Source organism: Pseudophryne corroboree, chromosome 3 (genome assembly GCF_028390025.1).
Source record: "Pseudophryne corroboree isolate aPseCor3 chromosome 3, aPseCor3.hap2, whole genome shotgun sequence".
Taxonomy (NCBI): Eukaryota; Metazoa; Chordata; class Amphibia; order Anura; family Myobatrachidae; genus Pseudophryne; species Pseudophryne corroboree.
In genome coordinates this window covers 4306881-4333714 of record NC_086446.1, presented here as the reverse complement: position 1 = coordinate 4333714, position 26834 = coordinate 4306881, and the positions used below count along the sequence as shown (strand labels likewise).

At 46.8% G+C, this 26834-nt stretch overlaps 2 protein-coding genes across 2 annotated transcripts in view; both read left to right on the top strand.

Annotated features, from left to right (window-relative positions):
- Nucleotides 1-26834, top strand: part of LOC135054507 (oocyte zinc finger protein XlCOF7.1-like) — a 188370-nt gene that overhangs the window by 62555 nt on the left and 98981 nt on the right. The gene's annotated exons all lie outside the window — the stretch shown is intronic.
- LOC135054515 (zinc finger protein 665-like) overlaps nucleotides 1-26834 on the top strand; it is a 172328-nt gene that overhangs the window by 135807 nt on the left and 9687 nt on the right. Inside the window, exon 8 of the mRNA XM_063957643.1 lies at nucleotides 955-970. Coding sequence (XP_063813713.1) covers nucleotides 955-970 — 16 coding nt within the window. The remainder of the gene's footprint in view (nucleotides 1-954; nucleotides 971-26834) is intronic.

Sequence of the window (26834 nt, the reverse complement as noted above, 5' to 3'; positions counted from 1 at the left end):
TCCGTAGCACAGCAGAGTATCAACACAATGGTACAGTAAAACAGTTGTTTCTATAAAGTTACTGGATTACGCCAGATGTACAACAATCCAAAAGAAAAGAAGAATAAAAATCTGAGAAAATAGCGTCTGCACCAGTCCCCCCACCCCCCAGGACCGAGAAAAAAGAGCACTATAGGGCAATGGGAGGAACCCCCACCCCCCACACTACCCTGGTCATGTACCACAAGTTATTCGTCAAGGATTCATGGAGTTGCAATTTAAGAGGGGCAGATAATGTGGCTACGTAACTTTCCCAGACATCAAAAAACTTTTCTGCTGTATTATCCTTTTCTAATGTCATCCCCACCCATTCCATCCTGAACAGGTAAAACAACTTTGTTTTGAATAAAGTCAGTGACGAGGGTTCGGGATGGATCCAAACTTGCAGGATGGAATTCAAGGCTGCCGCGCTGACAGCTAACAACAACTTCTTGCAGCCTTTGGACAGTCGTTGGTTGTCTGTGAAGATACCAAAGAGCGCCCATTCCGGCGTTAATTGTAAATAGTTAACTAAGTGTTCCACTACATATCTACGAATTTGCACCCAAAACCCCTTAATCAATGGGCAAAGCCAAAGGCAATGGTAAAGATCAGCTTGGGCCCCACCACATTTCCAACAATCATGAGAGGGAGAAAGACCAATCAGGAATCTTCTATGAGGAGCAAGATACGTCCTGTGTAGAACGTTAAGAAACATTTCCTTGTACCTTGCTGATGGGAGGGTCGTGCATACCATTGTGTGTGCCTTCAAGATCCTATCTAAGGTTATGTGAGGGAAATATGGTTTCCAGGCCGCTAAGCCCTCTGACCACGTTGAAAAAATCCACCACCAGTCTGAGGGGTTTGTAGGCAATTGAAATGGCCCTCTTAGTCATAGGAGCCTGTTGGAGCAGGGCAACAACTGGGTTGTGCCAGTCCACTGGGGAGAGATGTCTAACCACACCTCGTACATAATGCAGAGCTAGTAAGAAAGCTATTGGGTATGGCTCTACCACTGGAAACTTAGCAGCTGCCTCCTGAAACGTCAAAAGCCTCCCCCCCCCCCCCCCCCCCCCCCGGATGTCAACCAGACTCCCAATATTAAGAATTCCTCCGGCTCTCCAAATGTTATACGGGAAATATGCGTTTCCACTCTGAAAGTCAGGGTTATCTATGAATGGTAGGAAAAGGGATTTGTGCACATTCGCTTTATGCTGACGTCTCAAACCTGCCCACAGTTTCCTGACATACCACAAAAGCGGGTTCTCTTTGACTTGAGCTGAGACTTCTCGGTCACTCATATGTAAGAAACTGACCAAGTCCCCGCCCTGCAAGAATTCCCTTTCCAAATCTGTGTTAGTATAAGTTTCCTGGTTATGTAACCAATCACCAAGGTATCTCATCTGAGCCGCCTGGGAATACCAAACCACGTTAGGGAAGTTTAGACCTCCATTACTAGCCCTCTGTTGCAGTTTAAGTAAACTAATTCGTGGCTTTTTCCCCTGCCATATAAACCGTCTAAACAAAAAATTTAGATATTGAACGTCCTTAGACGAGATCATACACGGAAGGGTTTGAATAATATACATAAGGCGAGGGAAGGACACCATTTTGACTAGATTGACTCTCCCCAGGTATGACAGCTTTAAAGATTTCCAGCCCTCCAGCTCAGCAGCAATCTTACGTATAATAGGAGTAAAGTTCAAATTATATAACAGTCCCGGAATTCAAGGAATCCTAACGCCCAGGTATGAAATGGAGTCAGATGTCCACGTTAAAGGTAAATTACCCATTCCCTCTCTTGCAAAATTCACGGAACCCAATCTGAGTGCCACCGATTTCGACCAGTTGATTCAATAGCCCAAAACGTTCCCGTATGCTTGTAAAAGTTCAAAAATATGGGGTAATGATTCTGACGGGTTACCTATGTACAACAGGACGTCGTCAGCAAATGCAGTCAGTTTAATCTCCCTTCGTCCTATCTTGATTCCCTTGAATTGGACATCAGTTTGCAAGATGCGCAGTAACGGATCTATCGCCAGGTTAAATAAAAGTGGGGACAGCGGGCAGCCTTGACACGTGCCCCTGTTCATAATAATCGGGTCACTACATGTGCCATTTATCAAGATGGTAGTGGAGGGGGAAGCATACAGGTATTGTATGGTTTTAATAAAGTCTGGATGGAAGTTCCTATGACGTAGCACCAAAAATAAATGGGGCCATAGCACTGTATCAAAGGCCTTTGTCGTGTCGAGACTCAGCAAAATATTTTTGGACAGTGCGCAGAAATAACGCTGGCCGCAACTGCCGCCTGCACCCCTTTCACTGAGTGTGTATCTCTAACAAATCCTAGTTGGTGAGGGGTCAAAGCGTGAGGCAAAATCGTTTGTAATCTGTCTGAAAGTATTTTGGCAAACAATTTAATGTATGTGTTTAGTAAAGTAATAGGCCTGTAGGAGTTCACTGACTAGGGATCCTGAGTAGGTTTAGGGATCAATATAGTATGGGCAGTATTAAAATGGTGAAACGGTGTGTGATTCCGCATAATATCATTGAATAATTCCAGTAGTGTGGGAGCAATATGTGGATGAAGAATTTTATAGAATTCATTGGACAGGCCGTCAGGCCCCGGAGACTTACGCAGATGAAGATTCGATATTGCCGCATCTACCTCTAAAGTTGTGGGAGGCGCAATCAGTGCCTCAGCATGATTTTGTGATAACCGAGGCAAATCCGCTCTTCTCAGCAACCCGTTATGCGCCTCACTATCAAAAGGAAGACTAGAATACAGGCTAGTAAAGTATGATTCAAAGTGGTCCATAATTGCCCTCGTGTTTGTGAGCAATTGGCCGGACTGTCTGTCTCTAATAGCCGTTATGTAACGGGTAGGGCGCCCTTTTTTGGACACAGTAGCCAATAGACGCCCCGTCTTGTTTCCCCACTGGTAGTACTTGTATCGAGAAAATACTATATCTTTCGTGGCCTGAGACAATAAAAAATCGTTCAATAACTTCTTAGCTTGAGTGTATTTATGTAGTGAGTCCTCCGTTGACATAAGGAGGTGGTCATGGAGGGCTTCAGACATGGTTGTATGTAATGAGCGGTAAGTTGCTGTGGATTTCCTTTTATGTCTAACTACATATTCAGTTATTTGGCCTCTGAGAATCGCTTTGGCCGCGCCCCAGAAAATATATGGTCTGTCCCAGTAATCTAAGTTGTCATCTAAGTAATTCAACCAATGGCTCGTAAGAAATTTCCAAAAGTCGTCAGACTTATACAAATAACTGGGAAACTGCCAGAATCTAACGCCAGTAGGGTGTACAGTCCTCTCTAAACTTAGGGATACGGGAGCGTGGTTGGATATTAAGATATTATGAATATCAGTGTTTCTCTGACGTCCTAGTGGATGCTGGGAACTCCGTAAGGACCATGGGGAATAGCGGCTCCGCAGGAGACTGGGCACAAAAGTAAAGCTTTAGGACTACCTGGTGTGCACTGGCTCCTCCCCCTATGACCCTCCACCAAGCCTCAGTTAGACTTTTGTGCCCGGCCGAGAAGGGTGCATTCTAGGAGGCTCTCCTGAGTTTCTTAGTAAAAGTTTAGTTTTAGGTTTTTTATTTTCAGTGAGACCTGCTGGCAACAGGCTCACTGCATCGAGGGACTAAGGGGAGAAGAAGCGAACCTGCCTGCTTGCAGCCAGCTTGGGCTTCTTGGCTACTGGACACCATTAGCTCCAGAGGGACCGAACACAGGCCCAGAATACAGCAAAAAGCGGGAGAAAAGTCCGCCGAGAAGGGGGCGGAGCCTATCTCCTCAGCACACGGGCGCCATTTTCCCTCACAGCTCCGCTGGAAGGACGTCTCCCTGACTCTCCCCTGCAGTCCTGCACTACAGAAAAGGGTAAAACAAGAGAGGGGGGCACTAATTAGGCGCAGTATTAATAAAACAGCAGCTATAAGGGGAAAAACACTTCTATAAGGTTATCCCTGTATATATATAGCGCTCTGGTGTGTGCTGGCATACTCTCCCTCTGTCTCCCCAAAGGGCTAGTGGGGTCCTGTCCTCTATCAGAGCATTCCCTGTGTGTGTGCTGTGTGTCGGTACGATTGTGTCGACATGTATGAGGAGGAAAATGGTGTGGAGGCGGAGCAATTGCCTGTAATGGAGATGTCACCCCCTAGGGAGTCGACACCTGAGTGGCTGAGCTTATGGAAGGAATTACGTGACAGTGTCAGCTCTTTACAAAAGACGGTTGATGACATGAGACAGCCGGCTACTCAGCTCGTGCCTGTCCAGGCGTCTCAAAAGCCATCAGGGGCTCTAAAACGCCCGTTACCTCAGATGGCAGATACAGACGCCGACACGGATACTGACTCCAGTGTCGACGATGAAGAGACGAATGTGACTTCCAGTAGGGCCACACGTTACATGATTGATGCTATGAAAAATGTTTTACATATTTCTGATAATACAAGTACCACTAAAAAGGGTATTATGTTTGGTGAGAAAAAACTGCCTGTAGTTTTTCCTGCATCTGAGGAATTAAATGAAGTGTGTGATGAAGCGTGGGTTTCCCCCGATAAAAAACTGATAATTCCTAAAAGGTTATTAGCATCATACCCCTTCCCGCCAGAGGATAGGGCACGTTGGGAAACACCCCCTAGGGTGGATAAAGCGCTCACACGTTTGTCTAAACAGGTGGCACTACCGTCTCCTGATACAGCCGCCCTTAAGGAACCTGCTGACAGAAAGCAGGAGAATATCCTAAAATGTATATACACTCACACGGGTGTTATACTGCGACCAGCAATCGCCTCTGCCTGGATGTGCAGTGCTGGGGTGGCTTGGTCGGATTCCCTGACTGACAATATTGATACCCTAGATAGGGACAGTATATTACTGACTATAGAGCATTTGAAAGATGCATTTCTATATATGCGTGATGCACAGAGGGATATTTGCCGACTGGCATCAAGAGTAAGTGCGCTGTCCATTTCTGCCAGAAGAGGGTTATGGACGAGGCAGTGGTCAGGTGATGCTGATTCCAAAAGGCATATGGAAGTATTGCCTTATAAAGGGGAGGAGTTATTTGGGGTAGGTCTATCAGACCTGGTGGCCACGGCAACTGCTGGGAAATCCACATTTTTACCCCAGGTAGCCTCTCAACATAAGAAGACGCCGTATTATCAGGCGCAGTCCTTTCGGCCCCATAAGCGCAAGCGGGCAAAAGGCTTCTCATTTCTGCCCCGTGGCAGAGGGAGAGGAAAAAGGCAGCTGCAAACAGCCAGTTCCCAGGAACAGAAGCCCTCTCCCGTTTCTGCCAAGTCCTCAGCATGACGCTGGGGTTTTACAAGCGGACTCAGGCACTCCCCCTCGCCGTTTCCTAAAGTCGGCTTTACCGACGTCTCCCTCCGACAGGGAGGCGGTATTGGAAGCCATTCACAAGCTGTATTCCCAGCAGGTGATAATCAAGGTACCCCTCCTGCAACAGGGAAAGGGGTATTATTCCACGCTGTTTGTGGTACCGAAGCCGGACGGCTCGGTGAGACCTATTTTAAATCTGAAATCCTTGAACACTTACATACACAGGTTCAAATTCAAGATGGAGTCACTCAGAGCGGTGATTGCGAACTTGGAAGAAGGGGATTATATGGTGTCTTTGGACATCAAGGATGCTTACCTCCATGTCCCAATTTACCCTTCTCACCAAGGGTACCTCAGGTTTGTGGTACAGAACTGTCACTATCAGTTTCAGACGCTGCCGTTTGGTTTGTCCACGGCACCCCGGGTCTTTACCAAGGTAATGGCCGAAATGATAATACTCCTTCGAAGGAAGGGAGTTTTAGTTATCCCTTACTTGGACGATCTCCTGATAAGGGCAAGATCCAGGGAACAATTGGTAGTCGTTGTAGCACTATCTCAAGTAGTGTTGCGGCAGCACGGTTGGATTCTCAATATTCCAAAATCGCAGCTGATCCCGACGACACGTCTTCTATTCCTAGGGATGATCCTGGACACAGTCCAGAAAAAGGTGTTTCTCCCGGAGGAGAAAGCCAGGGAGTTATCCGAACTAGTCAGAAACCTCCTAAAACCAGGCCAAGTGTCAGTGCATCAATGCACAAGGGTCCTGGGAAAAATGGTGGCTTCCTACGAAGCAATCCCATTCGGCAGATTCCACGCAAGAACTTTCCAGTGGGACCTGCTGGACAAATGGTCCGGATCGCATCTTCAGATGCATCAGCGGATAACCCTGTCACCAAAGACAAGGGTGTCTCTCCTGTGGTGGTTGCAGAGTGCTCATCTTCTAGAGGGCCGCAGATTCGGCATTCAGGACTGGGTCCTGGTGACCACGGATGCCAGCCTGCGAGGCTGGGGAGCAGTCACACAGGGAAGAAATTTCCAGGGCTTGTGGTCAAGCCTGGAGACATCACTTCACATAAATATCCTGGAGCTGAGGGCCATTTACAATGCCCTAAGCCAAGCAAGACCTCTGCTTCAAGGTCAGCCGGTGCTGATCCAGTCGGACAACATCACGGCAGTCGCCCACGTGAACAGACAGGGCGGCACAAGAAGCAGGAGGGCAATGGCAGAAGCTGCAAGGATTCTTCGCTGGGCGGAAAATCATGTGATAGCACTGTCAGCAGTGTTCATTCCGGGAGTGGACAACTGGGAAGCAGACTTCCTCAGCAGGCACGACCTCCACCCGGGAGAGTGGGGACTTCACCCAGAAGTCTTCCACATGATTGTAAACCGTTGGAAAAAACCAAAGGTGGACATGATGGCGTCCCGCCTCAACAAAATATTGGACAGGTATTGCGCCAGGTCAAGGGACCCTCAGGCAATAGCTGTGGACGCTCTGGTAACACCATGGGTGTACCAGTCAGTGTATGTGTTCCCTCCTCTGCCTCTCATACCCAAGGTACTGAGAATTATAAGACGGAGAGGAGTAAGAACTATACTCGTGGCTCCGGATTGGCCAAGAAGGACTTGGTACCCGGAACTTCAAGAGATGCTCACAGAGGACCCGTGGCCTCCACCTCTAAGAAGGGACCTGCTCCAGCAAGGACCCTGTCTGTTCCAAGACTTACCGCGGCTGCGTTTGACGGCATGGCGGTTGAACGCCGGATCCTGAAGGAAAAAGGCATTCCGGAAGAATTCATTCCTACCCTGATCAAAGCCAGGAAGGATGTGACCGCAAAGCATTATCACCGCATTTGGCGAAAATATGTTGCGTGGTGCGAGGCCAGGAAGGCCCCAACGGAGGAATTTTAACTGGGTCGATTCCTGCATTTCCTGCAAACAGGAGTGTCTATGGGCCTAAAATTAGGATCCATTAAGGTTCAGATTTCGGCCCTGTCGATTTTCTTCCAGAAAGAACTGGCTTCAGTTCCTGAAGTTCAGACGTTTGTCAAGGGGGTGCTGCATATACAGCCTCCTTTTGTGCCTCCAGTGGCACCTTGGGATCTCAATGTAGTTTTGGGGTTCCTAAAATCACATTGGTTTGAACCGCTTAAATCTGTGGATTTGAAATATCTCACATGGAAAGTGGTCATGCTGTTGGCCCTGGCTTCGGCCAGGCGCGTGTCAGAATTGGCGGCTTTATCTTATAAAAGCCCTTACCTGATTTTTCATACGGACAGGGCAGAATTGAGGACTCGTCCACAATTTCTCCCTAAGGTGGTTTCAGCGTTTCACCTGAACCAGCCTATTGTGGTACCTGCGGCTACTAGGGACTTGCAGGACTCCAAGTTGCTGGACGTTGTCAGGGCCCTGAAAATGTATGTTTCCAGGACGGCTGGAGTCAGAAAATCTGACTCGCTGTTTATCCTGTATGCACCCAACAAGCTGGGTGCTCCTGCTTCTAAGCAGACTATTGCTCGTTGGATTTGTAGTACAATTCAGCTTGCACATTCTGTGGCAGGCCTGCCACAGCCAAAATCTGTAAATGCCCACTCCACAAGGAAGGTGGGCTCATCTTGGGCGGCGGCCCGAGGGGTCTCGGCTTTACAACTTTGCCGAGCAGCTACTCGGTCAGGGGCAAACACGTTTGCTAAATTCTACAAATTTGATACCCTGGCTGAGGAGGACCTGGAGTTCTCTCATTCGGTGCTGCAGAGTCATCCGCACTCTCCCGCCCGTTTGGGAGCTTTGGTATAATCCCCATGGTCCTTACGGAGTTCCCAGCATCCACTAGGACGTCAGAGAAAATAAGAATTTACTTACCGATAATTCTATTTCTCGTAGTCCGTAGTGGATGCTGGGCGCCCATCCCAAGTGCGGATTGTCTGCAATACTTGTACATAGTTATTGTTACCTAAATCGGGTTATTGTTGTTGTGAGCCATCTATCCAGAGGCTCCTCTGTTATCATACTGTTAACTGGGTTCAGTTCACAAGTTGTACGGTGTGATTGGTGTGGCTGGTTTGAGTCTTACCCGGGATTCATAAATCCTTCCTTATTGTGTACGCTCGTCCGGGCACAGTATCTTAACTGAGGCTTGGAGGAGGGTCATAGGGGGAGGAGCCAGTGCACACCAGGTAGTCCTAAAGCTTTACTTTTGTGCCCAGTCTCCTGCGGAGCCGCTATTCCCCATGGTCCTTACGGAGTTCCCAGCATCCACTACGGACTACGAGAAATAGAATTATCGGTAAGTAAATTCTTATTTTTTCACGCACGTCACTAAAGAGTCCGCTACCCAAATGGCATCTATTCTGGACCATGAATGGTGCACATTGGAGTAAAACATGTACGACTTGTCTGTGTGATCCAGTAGCCGCCATATATCTGTGAGCTGGAGGGTGGTCATCATCCACAGCAGCTGTTTCCATAATGAGGAAGCCAAATTTCTTGGGCGAGGCCGTTTATCAAAGGTAGGGTCACCCACTGAGTTAAAATCCCCACCCATCACCAGAGCAAAATTATCCCTCTGCGAGAGTAGGCCTGTCAGTTCCCTTAGAAAATCCACAGTCCCCACGTTAGGCGCATATATGTTCACCAAGGTGTATTTTGACCCCCATAGTTTTATGTCCAATATCAAATAGCTACCATCGCTATCGCAAATTGAATTTAGAATGGTGTAATTCAGGTCTTTATGGAACAGGATGGCGACCCCCCTTGCTTTTCTATGATAATCAGCAGAAGTACAGCCATCTATCCATGGAGCTCTAAGAGAGGAATCTGCACCATCCAGCCAATGCGTTTCCTGCAGGAACACAACGTGGGGACGGAATCTCTTTAAATGTGTTACCACCCGCTTCCGTTTAACAGGAGAGTTAAGTCCCCCGACGTTCCAAGAGACTACCTTAAAACTAGAACCAGTGGGAGCCACAGGGTGTGAGTGAGGATCTTGATTGGAATTAGGCAATACCTAAATGTGGGTGCATGATTAAGTCAGATACCAAATTGTCAGTTATCCACTCCCTGTCCCAGCAAGCAGGGAGCTGCGGATAGATACAGAGCGTGCGCGGGCAGCCCATAGCCCAGGGTGGGGAGACCAGGTGCAAACAAAAAAAATACATATCCAAAAAACAATACATTGCTACAAACATTTTCTATTTTTCCAAACCACACTAACCTGACAAGCGTCCTCAGTAAGAGTGACACTTGTGTTGAACCTAAGAACATAAAGTAAATGTAAAGTCAAACGACCAAGTAGCTCTAAAATGTGCGTGTAACCACTTCATACAAAGCGGGGTAAGTAGGACAAAATAATCATGCGTAAATTAGGGATTATCTGGACTTCTGGAGTCTAGCATTCTGGTAACAGGATTTGGCTTCACTCGGGTCTGAAAAAAAGAAAGTGCGTCCATTATCATGGATACGCAGCTTAGCCGGATACATTAATGCAAACATCGTGTTGTCATGGAGCAATCTGCAAACATTAGAAAACTCCCTTTGTTTCTGTGCTGCAGAGGCAGAAAAATCCTGAAAAATGAGGACAGTCCTGTCCCTCACTTTCAGTTGGGAAGCATTCCGGTAGGAACGGAGAATTTGTTCCTTCATAAGAAAATCGATATATTTAGCGATAACCGGTCTAGGTCTCGAGTCTACGTCCGACCTAGTCGGACCTATTCTGTGAGCCCTCTCTATATGAGGCAGAAACGACCCCCCAGGAATCTCCAACGCAGTGAAGACTTCTTGAGACAGAAACTCTGGGAGTTGCGAATCACGGACTGATTCCGGGATACCCACAAATCTCAGGTTCGACCTCCTATCCCTGTTTTCCAAGTCGTCTATCTTGGCTTGCATGGCTGCGACAACTGTAGACTGAGAATCTGAGGTGCGCTGCAGTGTCTGCACCCGATCCTCAGTATCACTCACCCTCTGCTCCACCGAAGTGAGTCTAGAGGAATTAGTTTCCAGTTTAGCCAGGGTGGCGTCCAGTGCCGTCTGGATCTGTTCAAGTTTCCTATCAATAAATTGTATGTTTTTAAGTTTGCTATCTATCTGAGGCATCAGGAATTTAGATAGCTCTTGAGCCATTCTGGAAAGGGATGTTTGGTCCAATGACATATCCATGTCCGTCACCCCCTCCGGGTGGCTGACCCCCCGGGAGGGCGAGGGAGGGTGCGATTTCCCTTGGGTCTGCTTGTTCTTACTCATTCTAGTGTTAACGGTTGGGACGATCTGCCGGACGAGGTGCTATGGACGTATTTGTCCATAACACACCATCCACTTCACTGCTAAATTATGGTGGCTGCGGAGCAACTTATCCCAATATAATAACCAAAGAAAATGCCTGCACAGTTACACGTCTATAATACTAATACAATCCGCAGCAGAGCAACAGAGCCACCTGGTCAAATATACATCACTACTACATAATATCAATTATTAGGAACAAAAACCATTCGCTCTAAAGTATAGATCCGGAACTAATAGAACTAAAAGTCCCAATCTAGCCTATACTGAATGATCGTAAAACAATTGGGGGTGGTACGGCAGAGGTAAGTCACCGTGCAACTGCCAGGCGTAAGCAGAAATTAAGGCAGAATAACAGCTAAACAGGAAAAAAAAAACCTGCTAGAATTAGCTTCAATTACAGAGTAGAGGGCTCTATAAAGTGTGTGTAACAGCTGAGAATGTATATCTAGATGTCATATCATCAAATAGCCACTAGGTGGCAGTATTGTCTAAAAGATTATTCAGCAATGGGACAACACGTATCCCTGCTAAACCATATGTTCATGCCCTGTAAAGCAGTTTCACACTGTGGTATTAAATACAATATCAGAGATGGGTAAATAGAAAAAGGAAGGAGGGAAGAGTCAAGCGTGTTACAAAGGAAGAAACAGTAAAAAGAAGGTAGGAGTAGAGAAAAAAGATAGGAAGAGGCAATAAACAGGCTGGTATTAACTATATGAGGAAGAATCCACACAGGTTCGCCAGGTAATGTCACGGCCCCAGCAGCAGAACCAAGCAGCTACGGATCCGTCCCGTGTGCCCCACAGTCACCGCAGTTGACAATGCAGGGCCAACCGTATCAGAGCGTCCACAGTGAGGCCCCCCTCTCAAAAACCACAGCCAATATAGTATCGACACTCCGGGAATTCCTCCAAAGCACCCCAATGGGCCTGGGTAAATATGTAGCCCACCCCAGCAGTCACCACCGATGAGCCACCACCTCAAGCGAACAGGGATCCCAGCAGTCAGCTTATCATCATATAGTTCCCAGGCAGCAGAGTCACCGGGCTTGGGAGAGAGGCAAGCAAACAATGAATTGAGGGCAGCGTGGGGGCAGTAACAGTCACCCTCCCCCGGATACACAGAGCTCAAATACTGCTCCCCCCCCCACAAACGAGCTTCACCCGGCTAACGTCACCAGGCTCCGAATGCAGCCGGCGTCCGACGCGCATCTTCAGTCAGGCGTCCCCGGCAGTCTCCCTCCGGCACTCACCCGGCCTCAGCCACTGATGCCGTCCTCCGCTCCGCTTCCGGACCTTGCAGCACCGCCTGGGGAGCAAGACAGAAGGAGCCGGGTCAGGTGCAGAGACTTCCGTGTCGTGGATCACCGTTGTCCCGGCGCCCTGCCGCAGCCAGCAGTGGAGCCCTCCACGAGTATCTGGCAGCAGTTAAATCAAGTAGCCACAGGGGAACAGGGGCCGCAAGCTGGTCTCCAGGAATCCACAGATCCACTCGGCCACAGAGCACGAAGGTCCCCGCCGAGGAAAAGAAGGTAAGGGAGAACTCCAGCGGTAGTGACTGAGGCTAGGACAGCAGAGCACGGGTCAGCACTGGTAGTCCACTTTTCGCGCCAGTCAGCAGTCCGGCATTCATGCAGGCCGTCTCTTTGGGGGCCAGATTCTGGGGGTAAATCGTGCACCAGCTCATGCAGGGTTTTCCCAAATACCCTATAGTGCAGGGAGTTGCAGGCAAGGTCTCATAGGAGAGTATGGGGTGAATAGCAGGAGGATGCCAGGGGATTGTTAACTTGCAAGATGGAGCCCTTCTAAAAAGCAGCCATGCTGGATGGCCCACCCACCGGAAGTCCAGAATCTTACATTTCTTACTGGGTGTAACCCAAGCCTCCTGCATGATTTCCTTCATCTGGTCTGAATTAGGAAACTCTACTTTTAAACGTCTTTGTATGTTTAAATACAGGTGCCTTAGTTTTCAACACAGACTCTGCTGCCTCTTCAATTGACAGAATGGTTTAACAGCCTGAATTAAATCAGGTATATCCACTGATGAGGAGTGCCTCTTATCTCTAGAAGCAGATTCAGAATGGGAAGATTCAGCTTCATCACCTGAAGTATCCTCTGATTCTGAAAATCGAGTAGACATTGAGGACGAAGCACCCTGTCTATCTGACTTCCCCCTCCTTGGGCCTATCAGCTAAATTTTGATGAAAAGCAGCTGATGACTTCAAATCAAACACTGGATATGGCATAACCCATGAGGGATGTTGCATGTAAGGGTTAAGTTGGAACACCATCCCTGGTACTGTAGCAGGTGTCATACGGTTTGCTAAGTTAGACAACATCTGTGCAAAAGCTTCCCAGGGAGGTTCCTGTGGCAAAAAGGTCCCTGACTAGGGGCCGGTCTATTCAGAAGGTTTTTATGGAAACTATAGCAGTTTTCACATAAGTCATCTTGTACCAGATCCTGGGCTGTTAACTCATATTTGCAGGACAAACATGATATTAATGTAGGTACCTCGTCACTTTTGCCTTTCGCAGAAATAGCAACAATATTAACCACACCAATCAGTGTAAATATATGCATAAATGTGACCGTATTCACTTTAATACTATAACGTCAAATACAATCAGATTCCCCCTGCCTCGCACCAGCATTGAGAATCTGACAACACAAGGGACAGCTAACATATAACAGAGTTAGAGTCCGCAATCACACTAGCAATTGGTCTCAAAAGAATGCATTAGTATACACTGCAAGATGAGCACATTTCAACTACATAATACATATAAGTAAAAACTTTATAACATAGTTACAGGTAGAGCTATAAACAGCACCCAGGCATTATTACACTGTTCGTTTACATCAAATATACATCATTGGTTTAAATTTATATACATAATTCATACCTCCCAACATGACCCATTCCAGGAGGGACAACATGCTCTCTACCTGGACTTCCCTCTTAATTTATGATTGCAATCACCTGAGTTTTCTCTTTCATCCACTAGGGGACACTGGAGTCATATACAATAGGGGTGTGAAGCTTGCAACCGGAGGTGTGGCACAATCTAAAAATTAGCATTGTCTGCACAGCCGGCTCCTCCCCCTTCACATCCCTCAGTTTGAAAAATTGTGCCTAAGAGGTAACAGGCACTGAAGGGAGCTCCTAGCTCCGTGAATAATTTTTTTATCTTAATTTATTTTATTTTTATTTCTTTTGTCTTTTGATGACTGGCCCAATCCCTCCTAACTAAAAGGAGGGTGCAGGCTTTACAAGAGGTAAAACAATGCCCAATCCCACCTACATCAAAGGAGGGTGCAGGCTTTACCTAAATATTTTAAGCTATGTCAACCTAATAAAAGGGGGATAAAGGCTTTCAGAATGGAGAGACAAGGATCCCAGATAAAGGAATCTGCATCTCTCTATGGAAAATCCAGAGCACAGAGTCAGCATTTACAAGGGCAGTGAGTACTGGTGATTTTATGGTTTTCTTCTATTAGGTGTACACGCTGCTGCATCCAGGCTCCATGTAACTTAGGTGCTGGCACCCTAGCAGCACAGCTCCCCCGCCGCCTCCTCCCCCCCCCCCCCCCACACCTCCTCACATCGCCGGCTCAAACACCGCCGCCAGCGCTCCCTGGCATCGGCTCCCAATAAGGGTCAGCTTCCCTGCGCCTCCCCTTCCTCTACAGCGAGGAAGCGCACTGACTTCCCGCCGCACATTAATGTAGGAGTGCTGGGGGAGGCTAATCGCGGCTGTCAGCGGAGGCGTCCTCGCGTACAGCGGGGACGCGCGCTGTCCTCCTGCCGCACATATCTCACTCTTCTCTCTCCCACTGGCAGTCAGAGGAAGACGGACGCGCCTGTCAGTAAACGGGGCGCTTAAAGAAGTACGTCCAGCCGCCCGCTCAGATGGTTCCTCGTCCCTTCCCGCCACCAGCGGAGGGCTGAGGGGGACGACAACGGGTTAGTTAAGCACTCAGTAATATGCATATATATATTAATAAATAATGGCGGCCATTAATAAAGAATAGAGGCGCCAAATAGATCCTCAGGCGTTTTTAACTTTAAAATAGGTAGACTTCCTGGCCAGTTACAGCGCCCTCTGCTGGAGCAATAGGACTCTGCTGCAAAGGATTTTTTTCATGTATGATGACAGGCATTTTTATGCTTTAGATTTTCAAGGGACTTCTAAACTAAAGATCCCGATGAAATGATGGGAACAACTGGATCACAACCCCGACCTCAGAACTGAAATACAGTTGAGGGTGTAAGGGTTGCAACGTGGCTGGTGATATTATTATTATTGATATTATTAATATTATTATTCTTAATTTTTATTTTATTTTTGTGTTTTGTACTGGTTAGTAAGATCCAGCCAGATGAATCCAGTATACCTTTACTCCCGCCACCCGTTCCCGTCTTTCTGTCCCTAATAAAAGGGGGGGAAAGCACTGAGGAGCGCTCTATGGGGTACGGTCTTTAAAAGAATCACGTACCACCAACACTGATTATGTTTGCACAAAATTTAGTAACAGGGTGAGCGGCTCCCAGCTATGCGTGGCCTGTCTAGTTAAGGGCGCCCGGCACGGGAGGAAGGCTCCGCCAAGGTCATGGGAGCAAGCCCTAACAGGCATCTCAAGATACCTATAAAAAAAAAAAAAAGACACCCGTTACGGTCTTTCTGTTCCTATTATAAAGGTGGAAAGCACTGAACAGCGCTCTCTGGAGTACGGCTTCAAATGTGTATGTATGTGTGAAAAAAAATAATAATAATAAAATAAATATATATATAAATATATATAAAAAAAAAAATAGTATGTGTGCACAAACGGTAATAAGATCAGCGCTAGTGGAGACTTCCGGTTCCGGCGCCCATGTGAGGAGAAGCTGATTGCTGCAGCTCTCCTGCAACCGGAGCACACAGCGCCTCCCGTTCGCGGATTTTCTCCGCGCCTGCTGCACACTACCAGTGGGAAGGTGTAGAGAGCTGGATGGAAAGATTTCTGTCCTCCCCTATGCCCCCTAAAGTCCAGAGATCGAGGTCTGAAAAACGGCCGGGAGAATCCAAGATGGCCGCCGCACCTAACTCACAAACGAGTCTGCAGGCTGCTGGCAGCATCAAACAGGCTTCTGCAAAACACTTTTCTCTCTCAGGTGAGCCTGACTGTGTACCCCTGCCTCTCCAGTGACTTATGCTGATGTAGTAAGAGCTGTTAGGGATGCCATGGAGCCTATCATGGATGCACATGCTGCTAAAATGCAGCAGGCAGTAAAAGATCTAAAATCCCAAATCAAGCAGCTATCTAAGACTGTTCTTACAAATGAACAAAGGCTGGGGGAGACTTTTCAGGATGTTGGGGATCTTAAGCACAGATATGATGAGCTCCAGAAATCTCACTTTCAACTGCTGAACAAGGTTGACGATCTTGAAAATAGATCGAGGAGATCGAATCTTCGGGTACTGGGGCTCCCTGAATCACCAAAAGGTCCTGATTTGACTCTGTTTTTGCAAACGTCCCTCCTTGATTTACTGCATATCCAAGATGAATGCACTGGCTTAGTTATCGAGAGAGCTCACAGACTGGGTCCCCCGCGTTCTGCACCTAATAGCAGACCACGTGTGGTCATATTTAAATGTCTGAACTTTCTCCATAAGGAGGCAATATGGTCGGCATCCAGGAAGCATAGAAATTTACAATGGGAGGGAACTCGCTTGGCCATTTTCCAGGACTACTCCGCGGAGGTTTCCCGGGCACGTCGAGAATTTGCTCCCGTTTGGTAAAGGCGAATAAAAAATTTGCTCTGCTCTTCCCTGCAAGACTACGCCTGTTTGATGGAAATTCTTTTCGAGACTTTACAAATCTTGCAGATGCAGAGGCGTATGTTTCCGAGGCCTCCCAGGCAGATGACAACTCCTCTCAGGTGGACGACACCCTGGAGCGAGATGGCTGAGTATTGCTCCTGGACTTCTCTGTTTCCGGCTATGTCCGCCAATCTAATTTAATTTAAGCTGCTGCAGGTGTTTTTCCCCCCAAAAGAGCCTTTGGTCTCATACAACGGGCCGAACCATTTTGCTTTGTTTTATGTTCTAGATTTTTCTTATACATCTGTTGTTTTTTCCTGGATATGCAATCTTTCTAGAATGCTTATATAATCTTAGCAGAGATATTTCCCCCTTCTACTTATGTGACAGGCTGCACTTTTCTTTTTCTGTAACATGCTCTGTGTGCTCTGATATTTTCTGGTTATTTTTCTTATGTATATTTTCATATATTATGTTGCCGAGGGTGGGTAAGGGCCCCCCCTCCCTCACTTTTTCCTCAGGTTATCAAATTCTGGCTGGCTCAGTGGCGGTCTATGACGGCCTCTGTGCTTGCTCGAACCGGTTGTTCTCGTTTTCTGAAGTTATGATCGTCCTTAGCAGGACTTTCTTCCACAATGTTAATGTTCTATTTTGTGTGTTTTCTATGTTTTTGTCCTTCTTTTCTTCTCCCCCTCCCCTTCTTCTCCTTATGTGTCCACCCCGGTATGTTTGGTAATCGTTTTTCGGCGGCTGTAGATATTATGGTTACTGTGCAGGTTTTCAGGTTCTCCCAGTTCATTTGATGCATGGCTAGTCTGAGGGTAGGCACGTGGAATGTGGGAGGGATCAACTCCCCAGCTAAACGCAGAAAGATTTTACTCTATCTTCGGAAGGTGGGGATGGATGTTGTTTTCATTCAGGAATCTCACCTTATGGCAAATGAGGTGGTAAAACTGAACACTATGGGTTGGTCTGTGGTAGCCTCTTCCTCCTTCTCTTCTAAGGCTAGAGGAGTGATTATATTAGCACGACACACGGTCCCTATCTCTGTCCAAGCTATTATAGATGACACTCAGGGTCGGCATGTACTGGCAGATGTCACATTGTATGCATCCAGGCTCCTACTTTGTAATATTTATGCTCCTAATCAGTACTCTAAGCAATTTTACACGAACATGGTCACTAAGCTACTAAGTTACTCTGAAATTCCCATAATCCTGGGTAGAGATTTTAATCTATATTCTTCTTCAACCATGGATAAATCCCCTCCACCTCGCGCTCCCCCCTCGTTACCACGTATTGGTATCCCCTATATCTGCTCGCAGTTGTCCTTAGTAGATGTGTGGCGCGCATGCTACCCATTAGAAAGGGAATTTACATGTCTCTCAGCTGCGCACCACACGTTCTCGAGGATTGATTATCTGCTGTTATCTGACTCTCTTTTCTCAAAAGTGGCTGACTCTAAAATCGAGGATATCTGTATTTCAGACCATGATTTATGCTGGATGAAATTGATGCTCCTCTCAGAAAAATCCCCTTTCCGCTCCTGGCACTTCCCCTCTCATTTAAGTGGCTCTCTGAAATTCCGCTCCTCATTAGATGCAGCGTGGCTGGATTATCATACGCACAATGGAGAAACTCTGAGCGATGATCCTGCTCTTTTCTGGCAGGCTTAAAAATCAGTTATCCGGGGACACATTATTTCCTATAGTAAAAAAAGGGATTTAGATTTAAATTCACAATATTTGGAAGCCCAGGCGGCTCTTACTCACTCTTTCCAGGAATTTAAATTCTTCCCCTCCCCTTCTACTAGAGAACGGTACCTTACACAAAAAACACTGTTTGATACCCTCCTTTCTCAAATGGAAGCGAAATATTCATTTTCAAGAGACTGTAGCATTTACAGATATGGCAACAAGTCTGGCAAACTGTTATCACGTTTGTTAAAAGGCAGACACCCTAAAGTGGTCATTCACTCTCTGCTCACCCAAGGTGGGGACAGAGTACGGACCTCGGCCGAGATTGCTGAGGTGCTACAGTCTTTTTATACCACTCTGTATGCACGTCCTCTTATTAACCAGACACACATTCTAGCTTTGGTCTTCTACTGATCTGCCTCAAATGTCAGAGTCGCACTGTAGCTCTCTTCTTGCACCTATCACCACTGAGGAAGTTTCTCTAGCAATAGCTGGACTGAAGACTGGGAAGGCTCCGGGCCCTGACGGTTTCTCCAATGACTACTATAAAATTCTATCTACTAGACTGAGCGAACCTCTTTCTGTCTTATTTAGTTCTTTTATGCAGGGTGCTTCCTTGCCCCAATATTTTAATTCAGCCGTCATAAAGGTTATCCCGAAGCCTGGTCGGGATCCTGAGTCTCCCAGTTCTTATCGTCCGATCTCCCTTTTAAACACGTATTATAAATTATTCACTAAAATCCTCTCTAATAGACTCAAATTCATAGTCCCTGATATAGTGCATACTGACCAGACTGGATTTGTCTGGGGTCGGCAATCAGTGAGCAATATCCGAAAGGTCTTGACTGTTATGCAGGCCTTTAAGCTTTCCAAGCCCACTGACACTAATGTATTATTATCCATTGATGCCGAAAAGGCGTTCGACCTGGTCACCTGGGACCATCTGTATGAAACGCTCCATCTCTTTGGTGCACCTGAGGACTTTGTCTCTCTTATTTCCCGGCTATATGAATCTCCCTCCACTCAAGTTTTGGGGAATAGTATTCTCTCTTCCCCTTTCCTTATCCAGAGTGGCACACGACAGGGCTGCCCCTTGTCACCTTTATTATTTGCCTTAGCTTTAGAACCCTTAGCTGTTTCCCTGAGAAATTCTCCCGAATTTACAGGCATAAAAATCATGGACACCACGGTAAAATTATCACTGTATGCCGACGACATGCTTCTATTTATTTCTCATCCTGATACGTCCATCCCTGCGATTGTCTCCCTGATTGAACAATTTGGTTCCTTTGCGGGATACAAGATTAATATATCTAAATCCGAGCTTCTCCTCCTTTCAGGGGACTCTTTCCATTACACCCGGTCTTGTCCCGATTTCCAGTGACCCGAGATAGTCTTAAATATTTAGGAGTTCAGATCCCTACTTCCCTCCCGGATCTATATGCGATTAATTTTGGTCCTATTTTGTCCAAGGTGTCTAAAATACTTACTGACTGGGCGTCTCTGCCCTTATCTCTTATGGGTCGTGCAGAGGTTATTAAATCTGTGATCTTTCCCAAGATTGCTTATTTTCTGCTTATGCTCCCTATTGCCCTCATTGAGAAAGATGTCCTTTTCCTTAAACAATGTTTCACTAGATTTCTATGGGCGGGAAAACGACCAAGGGTCCCCTACGCTAGATTGCAGCTATTACGTGAAGAGGGAGGTATGGGAATCCCGGATCCTGTCCTATTTAGTAGAGCAGCAATGTACAGGTATATCACAGACTGGCTTTGGGGCAGATCAGTATTTACAAACCTGACACTTGAACTGGCCGTATTCCATCCTTTCTCCCCTGCTGCACTCTTACACACCCCAAACTCCCGTCTCCCATCTGAGATAAAACATAATATTTTATTTTGGCATACATATCGAGCATGGCAGGCCACACACACTAAAGCACAGAGAAAACCTGACACCTCTCTTCACACTACGTTTTGGGGTAACCCATGTTTCCCTCCTGGTCTTGATAATACACATTTTTTGAGTTGGAGAGAAAAGGGAATCGCAGCTATTAGAGACATATACGACCCAGGAGGCAACGCAGTGCTTTCTTTCTCTGATATCCAGATAAAATTTGGTATTTCCCACCGGGAATTTTTTATGTACCTGCAGGCTAGACATTTTGCTCAATCCCAGTCTCATCCTATGATTTCTGAGGCTACCACAGACCCGCTGCGCACCTTAATGGTGCTCACTAAAGATCGTCCTTACCATCTCAGTTACTTCAGAAACACCTTTAGGGTCTCATATAGAGACCGGCTCTGGGACCCCGCGTTGTCTCATGGTCCAGAGATATCCCCAATATGGGATCGAGCGCTGAATTGTTAGATAACATTTTACCCATTTTTAGGTCCTTATACTCTGCCTCTTTGCAAGAGGTACACTTGAAGACGCTCCAAAGGGCATATATAGCACCTAATCAGAGGGCACATATGGTCCCAGACGACACTGGCTGTTGCATCAAATGTACTGCGCAGAGTGCCACCTTGTACCACAATATGTGGTCTTGCCGGAAAATATCTAAGTTTTGGTACAAGGTGGTCGCTTATCTCAACACAGTATTTAACTTACGGTTAATAAAACTCCCGAAGGCTTGTTTGTTACTTGATTTTAGGGAATGGTCTCTTGGGCCTGAAGATAGAGATATTGGCCCTCATTCCGAGTTGATCGGTCGCAAGGCGAATTTAGCAGAGTTACACACGCTTAGTCTACGCCTACTGGGAGTGTATCTTAGCATCTTAAAAGTGCGAACGAAGTTTACGCAATATTGCGAACAAAAAAAACGTAGCAGTTTTAGAGTAGCTCCAGACTTACTCTGCCTGTGCGATCAGTTCAGTGCTTGTCGTTCCTGGTTTGACGTCACAAACACTCCCAGCGTTCGCCCAGACACTCCCCCGTTTCTCCGGCCACTCCTGCGTTTTTTCCGGAAACGGTAGCGTTTTCAGCCACACGCCCATAAAACGCCGTGTTTCCGCCCAGTAACACCCATTTCCTGTCAATCACACTACGTTCGCCGGTGCGAACAAAAAGCCGTGAGTAAAAATACTTTCTTCATAGCAGAATTACTTAGCGCAGTCGCAGTGCGAACATTGCGCATGCGCTCTAAGCTGATTTTCACTGCGATGCGAAAAAAAAGAACGAGCGAACGACTCGGAATGAGGGCCATTGTTCCGGTAATCTCTGTCATTTTGACAATTGCCAAGAAACAAATTCTTAATAATTGGATCAAACCGTCTACCCCTTCTTTGATGGCTGTGAAACACATGACCCTCCGGATTATTTATTTTGAGAGGCGTGCTACTCTTCCTGATATTGAATTGGGGGTCAGGCGGTTTGCCAAGAAGTGGGAGAGGTATATTGATACTCTAGACCTGGATATACAATCGTTCATCTATAAACTTTTTGAGACCACAACGTGGTACCTATATAGACAAATCGATAGGGCCTCTTGATAACTTAGGCCCATGTACTGTCCCTTTGAGACCTCCTGTTCGTTTCATAGGAAATGTAATTATATTAATTTTAATACCCCACGCTGTATGTTTAGTCTGATGCCATATAGGTACTGAACCTTTTCTTTGGTTAGAGTGGCTAACCATGCCTGAAATGCCTTTTTACTATTCTTACTTAAGATGTCTTTGGCCGCTACTCATTCATGATCTGATTATACTTGTATTGTTTTCCCTATTTGTTCCCCCCCCCCCTCATGTCTGTCTTCTTTATTGACCTCTCGGGTATATTGATGTTCTGTGAATCCTCAGGTAGAACTGGGTGCTTGGCCTTAGGTTTATGATGATTTCGTATGCTGAGACTCACACCGGTACTGTCTTCATCATTTCCTAGACCTCATGTAGGTTAAGATTGTCCATCCTTTGCCTCTTACCCAAGCCTACAGCTACTGACTATGTATGTATTTGTTGATTTCACTGATGTGACTTTAAAGCACTTTACGTTGAAACACTGTAACTATACCGGTTTCTCTCCGGTTTTTTGGTTTGTCTGTATCATGAAGGTCTTCCCTGTTCTTGTATTTCTATAAAAAAAATCTAATAAAAATTGTTGAATTAAAAAAAAAGATCAGCGCTAGTTTGGGTGACTCCTGGGTATGCGTTTCCTGTTTATTTAAAGGCGCTCAACATGGGAGCAAGGTTTCCGCCACGGTCAACCTCTGACAAAGCTTTCAAAAGCAATGTCAAAATTCCATAAACAGCAGTCAAAGGGGCTGAGGGATTATCAAAGACCATGGAGGTATTCTGATTTAACTTAATCCCTCCTGCACAGGCATTATGCAATGTGAGCAGGGCGTTTTGGAGAACCCTCCCCATCTTACACGAAGGAGGATGAGGGTCTTATTATAGATGAAAGGGCGAGATAATTGAGTCTGCCTTGGATCAGGAGCTTAGATTCCCTTATAAAAGCGGTTATTTAGATGCTACGCTTCCTGACGTAAGGAGTTCAGGAACCAGAGAGTTTTCAATTTATTCGTATCCCTCTCCTCATTGACAATTGTCACCTATACCTAAAGTGACCGCCTTAAAGGATACGTCATGTCGCAGGGTGCACACTGCATTAAAATCATCTTATAACAGCACATCTGTTGCATGGGCTGGGCGTAAGAAAGTCGCCTAGAGGAAATTTCTCAGTTATCGGAGCATATTCGAAAATCAGCGATTTATATGTGTCAGACTTAAAGGGTCGCTAGTAGAATAGCGTCCCGTATCTCGATTTCGGACATTTCCACTAGAAGAATTTTATGGCTCAGAGAATGGCTAGTGGTCTCCGATTCCAGGAGTAGAGGTTATTCCATTTTGGGGTTTAGATGTTTGATGAGTTAGACAAGTAGATTTTACAGGCAACTACAGTGAAATCTACCGTTCTACCTATTTCTTACTCAAGCACCATTTCACACGTTAGAGGAGGTTGCTCGGGACCAGTGTTTAAGTTCATTCGATCGCTGTCGTACCAAGCCAGAAGACAGTCGACACCAGAAAAGCATGAGGGTCTCCCTGCTCACCTAGGGTCCACCTTGGGGACGTCTGGGCCAAGACATCACCAGACGTCTGGGTCAGCAGATCTTTCCCAGGGTTACAGGATAGGATTACAGGAGTGTACACTCAGGCTGTTTATTAGCAGTGCGAGGGCTTAAGGTGCCCATTGCGAGCACGAGCGTTACAGAAGGCAAATTCAAAGACTCCTAGATACAAAGGCTTAAATCGCCAGTCCCTGACCCTCAATGAGGAACGGGATTTTATTCAAAACTTTTGGTAATGCAAAATACCTTCATATTCCGATTGGGACCCCTCACTAAGCTTACTTTAGATTTGCGCCAGTGTGGAATTACTACCGAATCAGGGCCCTGCCATTCGGTCTATCATCAGCCCCAAGAATCTTTATAAAGATCATAACAATAGTGGTGACAGCATTGAGACAGTTGAGGGTCACGATCATACCTTCTCAAGACGATCTACTGATATAGACCTCATCTCAGAAACAGCTGATAGAGGATGCTCAGCATCTCATCAAAGTAATCCAACCTCATGCTAAATAAACGGACTGAATTCCTCTGTCTCATATTGGACACAATTGAGAGTATTCCTACCAGAGCACTAGATCCAGGACCCACAAAGGTTACTGGCTCAGGTACTAAGGACACAGACGGTTTCTCTACACCTCTGTGTGCTACTTCTCGAGAAGAGGGTGGCGTCATTCACAGCTCTCTGGTACAGCAGACTTAATTCCCGACCATTCCAGATGAAACTCATTGCTCAGGGAGCAGATTCGCAGTGGCTTCTACATCAAAGAATCCAACTTCCTCCACACATACGAACCTACTGATTTAGTAGTCGTTGCACAAGAATCTCGCAGCATGCAAGAGATTCGGCATTTTTGATTGGAGGATCCTGACAACGAACGCCAATCTCAGAGGTTGGGATGCCACCCTAGGGGTACAAAGTCCTAACGGTTTGCAGATTCCAGATGGAATAAATCCAGTCAGTTATTGCCGGCTTAGAACATGAAGGGCAGCCTGCCCAAATACATTCTTGAACTGAGAGCAGTTGGCGGTGCGCTTCTCTTAGCCGCAGACCTAGTCATGGGTCAACACTTAAAGATACAGTCGGACAATGTCACAATGACTGCTTGCATAAACCATCAAGGGGGAACAAAGAGCAGGATGGCGTTAATGAAAGCCACAAAGATCTTGTTGTGGGCAGAAAGGCGAAACATCATCCTCTCGGCAGTGTTCATTCCAGGTGTGGGAAACTGGAAAACAGATGATCTCAATTGCCAGGACATGCATCCGGGAATGGGATACCTACATCCACAGATTTTCGACAGGGTGGTGAGGAGATGGGGTCTACCTCTAGTCGATCTAATGGCGTCTCAGCGAGACCATCAGCTGCCCAGATCTGTGTCCAGGACAAGATATCCAGCAGCAGAAGCAGTGACCGCAGTAACACTTCCTTGGTGTCACAAGAGGGTTTTTATTTCTCCACCTTTCCCACTCATACCCAGGGTTCTGTAACGGTGGAACCGAGAATGAGTACGGGCAATTCTAATGGCACCAGATTGGCCCCTCAGGAGTTGGTACTCAATCCGGCGAGGGTTACTGGTGGAAGATCGTTGGCGATTACCTCAAAGGCAGGACCTGCTATCTCAGTGACTGTTCCAAGATTTAACGGCGGGACTAATGTAACCCGGATCTTAACACACAGAGGGATACCAAGAACGACCGTTCCTACGATAATTACCGCTAGGAAGCTGGTCACAGCCATGCACTACTACAGGATTTGGAAGAGGTACATGGACTGGTGTCAATAACGTGGGTGGAATTCGACGAACTTCCACTTATCCAGACTTTTGCTGTTCCTTCGGACGGTCTGGATGTGGGACTGAGGCTGGGCTCTCTGAACGTTCAGGTTTCGGCTCTCTCCATCCTATGTCAACAAGCGTTTGGCATTCTTGCCAGAGGTTTGGGCTTTTTTACGGGGGGTTCTGAGGATACAACCCACTTTTCGCCCTACGAATGCGCCATGGGACTATAATTTGGGCTGGAATTTTTCAGATCTCCAACGTTTGAGTCGTTAGCAATAACAGAGCTGAACTATGGGGGTAATTCCAAGTTGATCGCAGCAGGAACTTTTTTAGCAGTTGGGCAAAACCATGTGCACTGCAGGGGATGCATGTCACAACTGAGGGCCTGAGCTGACGGGAGGCAGCCTCAGTTGTAGGGGCTGAGATGTACCGGAACCTGGGAGGTTGTATCAGACCCCTGGACATGTAAGTAACATGAATAATAACTGCCCGAAGGCGTGACCACGACAACTTGGATAAAAGTCAATGATGTTTATTATGACAACTCCGCAACACAGCAGCAGTAAAAGAAAACGTAAAAGTCAGCAAAGAATAAATACAGTTCCTGGGTACTACAGGATGGCAGGAGCCACAGGGCACTGGTAGTGTGAGATAGTTCTTATGATCTTCTAGATGGAAAGTCCTTACCAGGCCCGACTGTAGCAATGGAGATAACCCAGGATTGTGCCAGCTGGTGTTCCAGGAAAAGCTGGGTTGCTGAAGATAAAACAGCTGCTGTGGATACTGGCTGGAACCAGACTGTTGTTAGCACGGAGTGGATACTGGCTGGAACCAGTTAAATAATAAATGAACTTGGGAGCGATGAAATATGAACTGAAATGTAGAACTTGAGAGCGGAGAAATAATACCGGTGGAGAGTGGTAAAGTGTAGAAAGGACACCGGCCCTTTAAGGGAAGCTGTACTCTGCTGGAAGCTGAGCTGGAAGCAGGTAATGTTGTAGCTGGAAACAGATGAATCCACAATGGATTGGAGAGTCAGGCTACACCGCAGGTGGAATGCTGGTGCGGGTCTCTATGGTGGAAGTCTTGAGACAGGAGCTGGAACCTGGAAGACAATCACAGGAGAGAGACAAACAGGAACTAGGTTTGACAACCAAAGCACTGACGCCTTCCTTGCTCAGGCACAGTGTATTTATACCTGCAGCAAGGAAGGGATTGGCTAGGCAATTATGCAGATTAACAATACTGACAACAGATTGGAGGAAATGATCAGCTGACAGAATCCAAGATGGCTGCGCCCATGCAGACACTTGGAGGGAAGTTTGGTTTGTAATCCATGTGGTAATGAAAACAGTAATGGCGGCGCCGGCCACTGGAGACAGGAGACGCCAGGCTGACAAGTGCACATCCAACCACGCGGACACAGCGGAGGCCGCGGCTGACGTAATCGCCACTCTGACACTCTGCATGCAGAAGCTCAGGGACGGCGGCGGAGGCCGCTGGAGACGCCATGCCAGATGTAATAAGGCGTTACTGTGACAGCGTCTCAGAGAGACAGGAGAGGATGCAGGAATGTGAACATTAGGATAACAGATGGGATCCGGTCCTGGAGCGCTGAGCCAGCCTTAGGAGGCATCTGATGGGTAAGAAATGGCGTCCAGATACCCGGATCGTGACAGCACCCCCCCCTTTAGGAGTGGCCCCAGGACACTTCTTTGGCTTTTGAGGAAACTTGGAATGGAATCTCCGGACCAAGGCAGGAGCATGGACATCAGAAGCATTGGTCCATGAACGTTCCTCAGGGCCGTAACCCTTC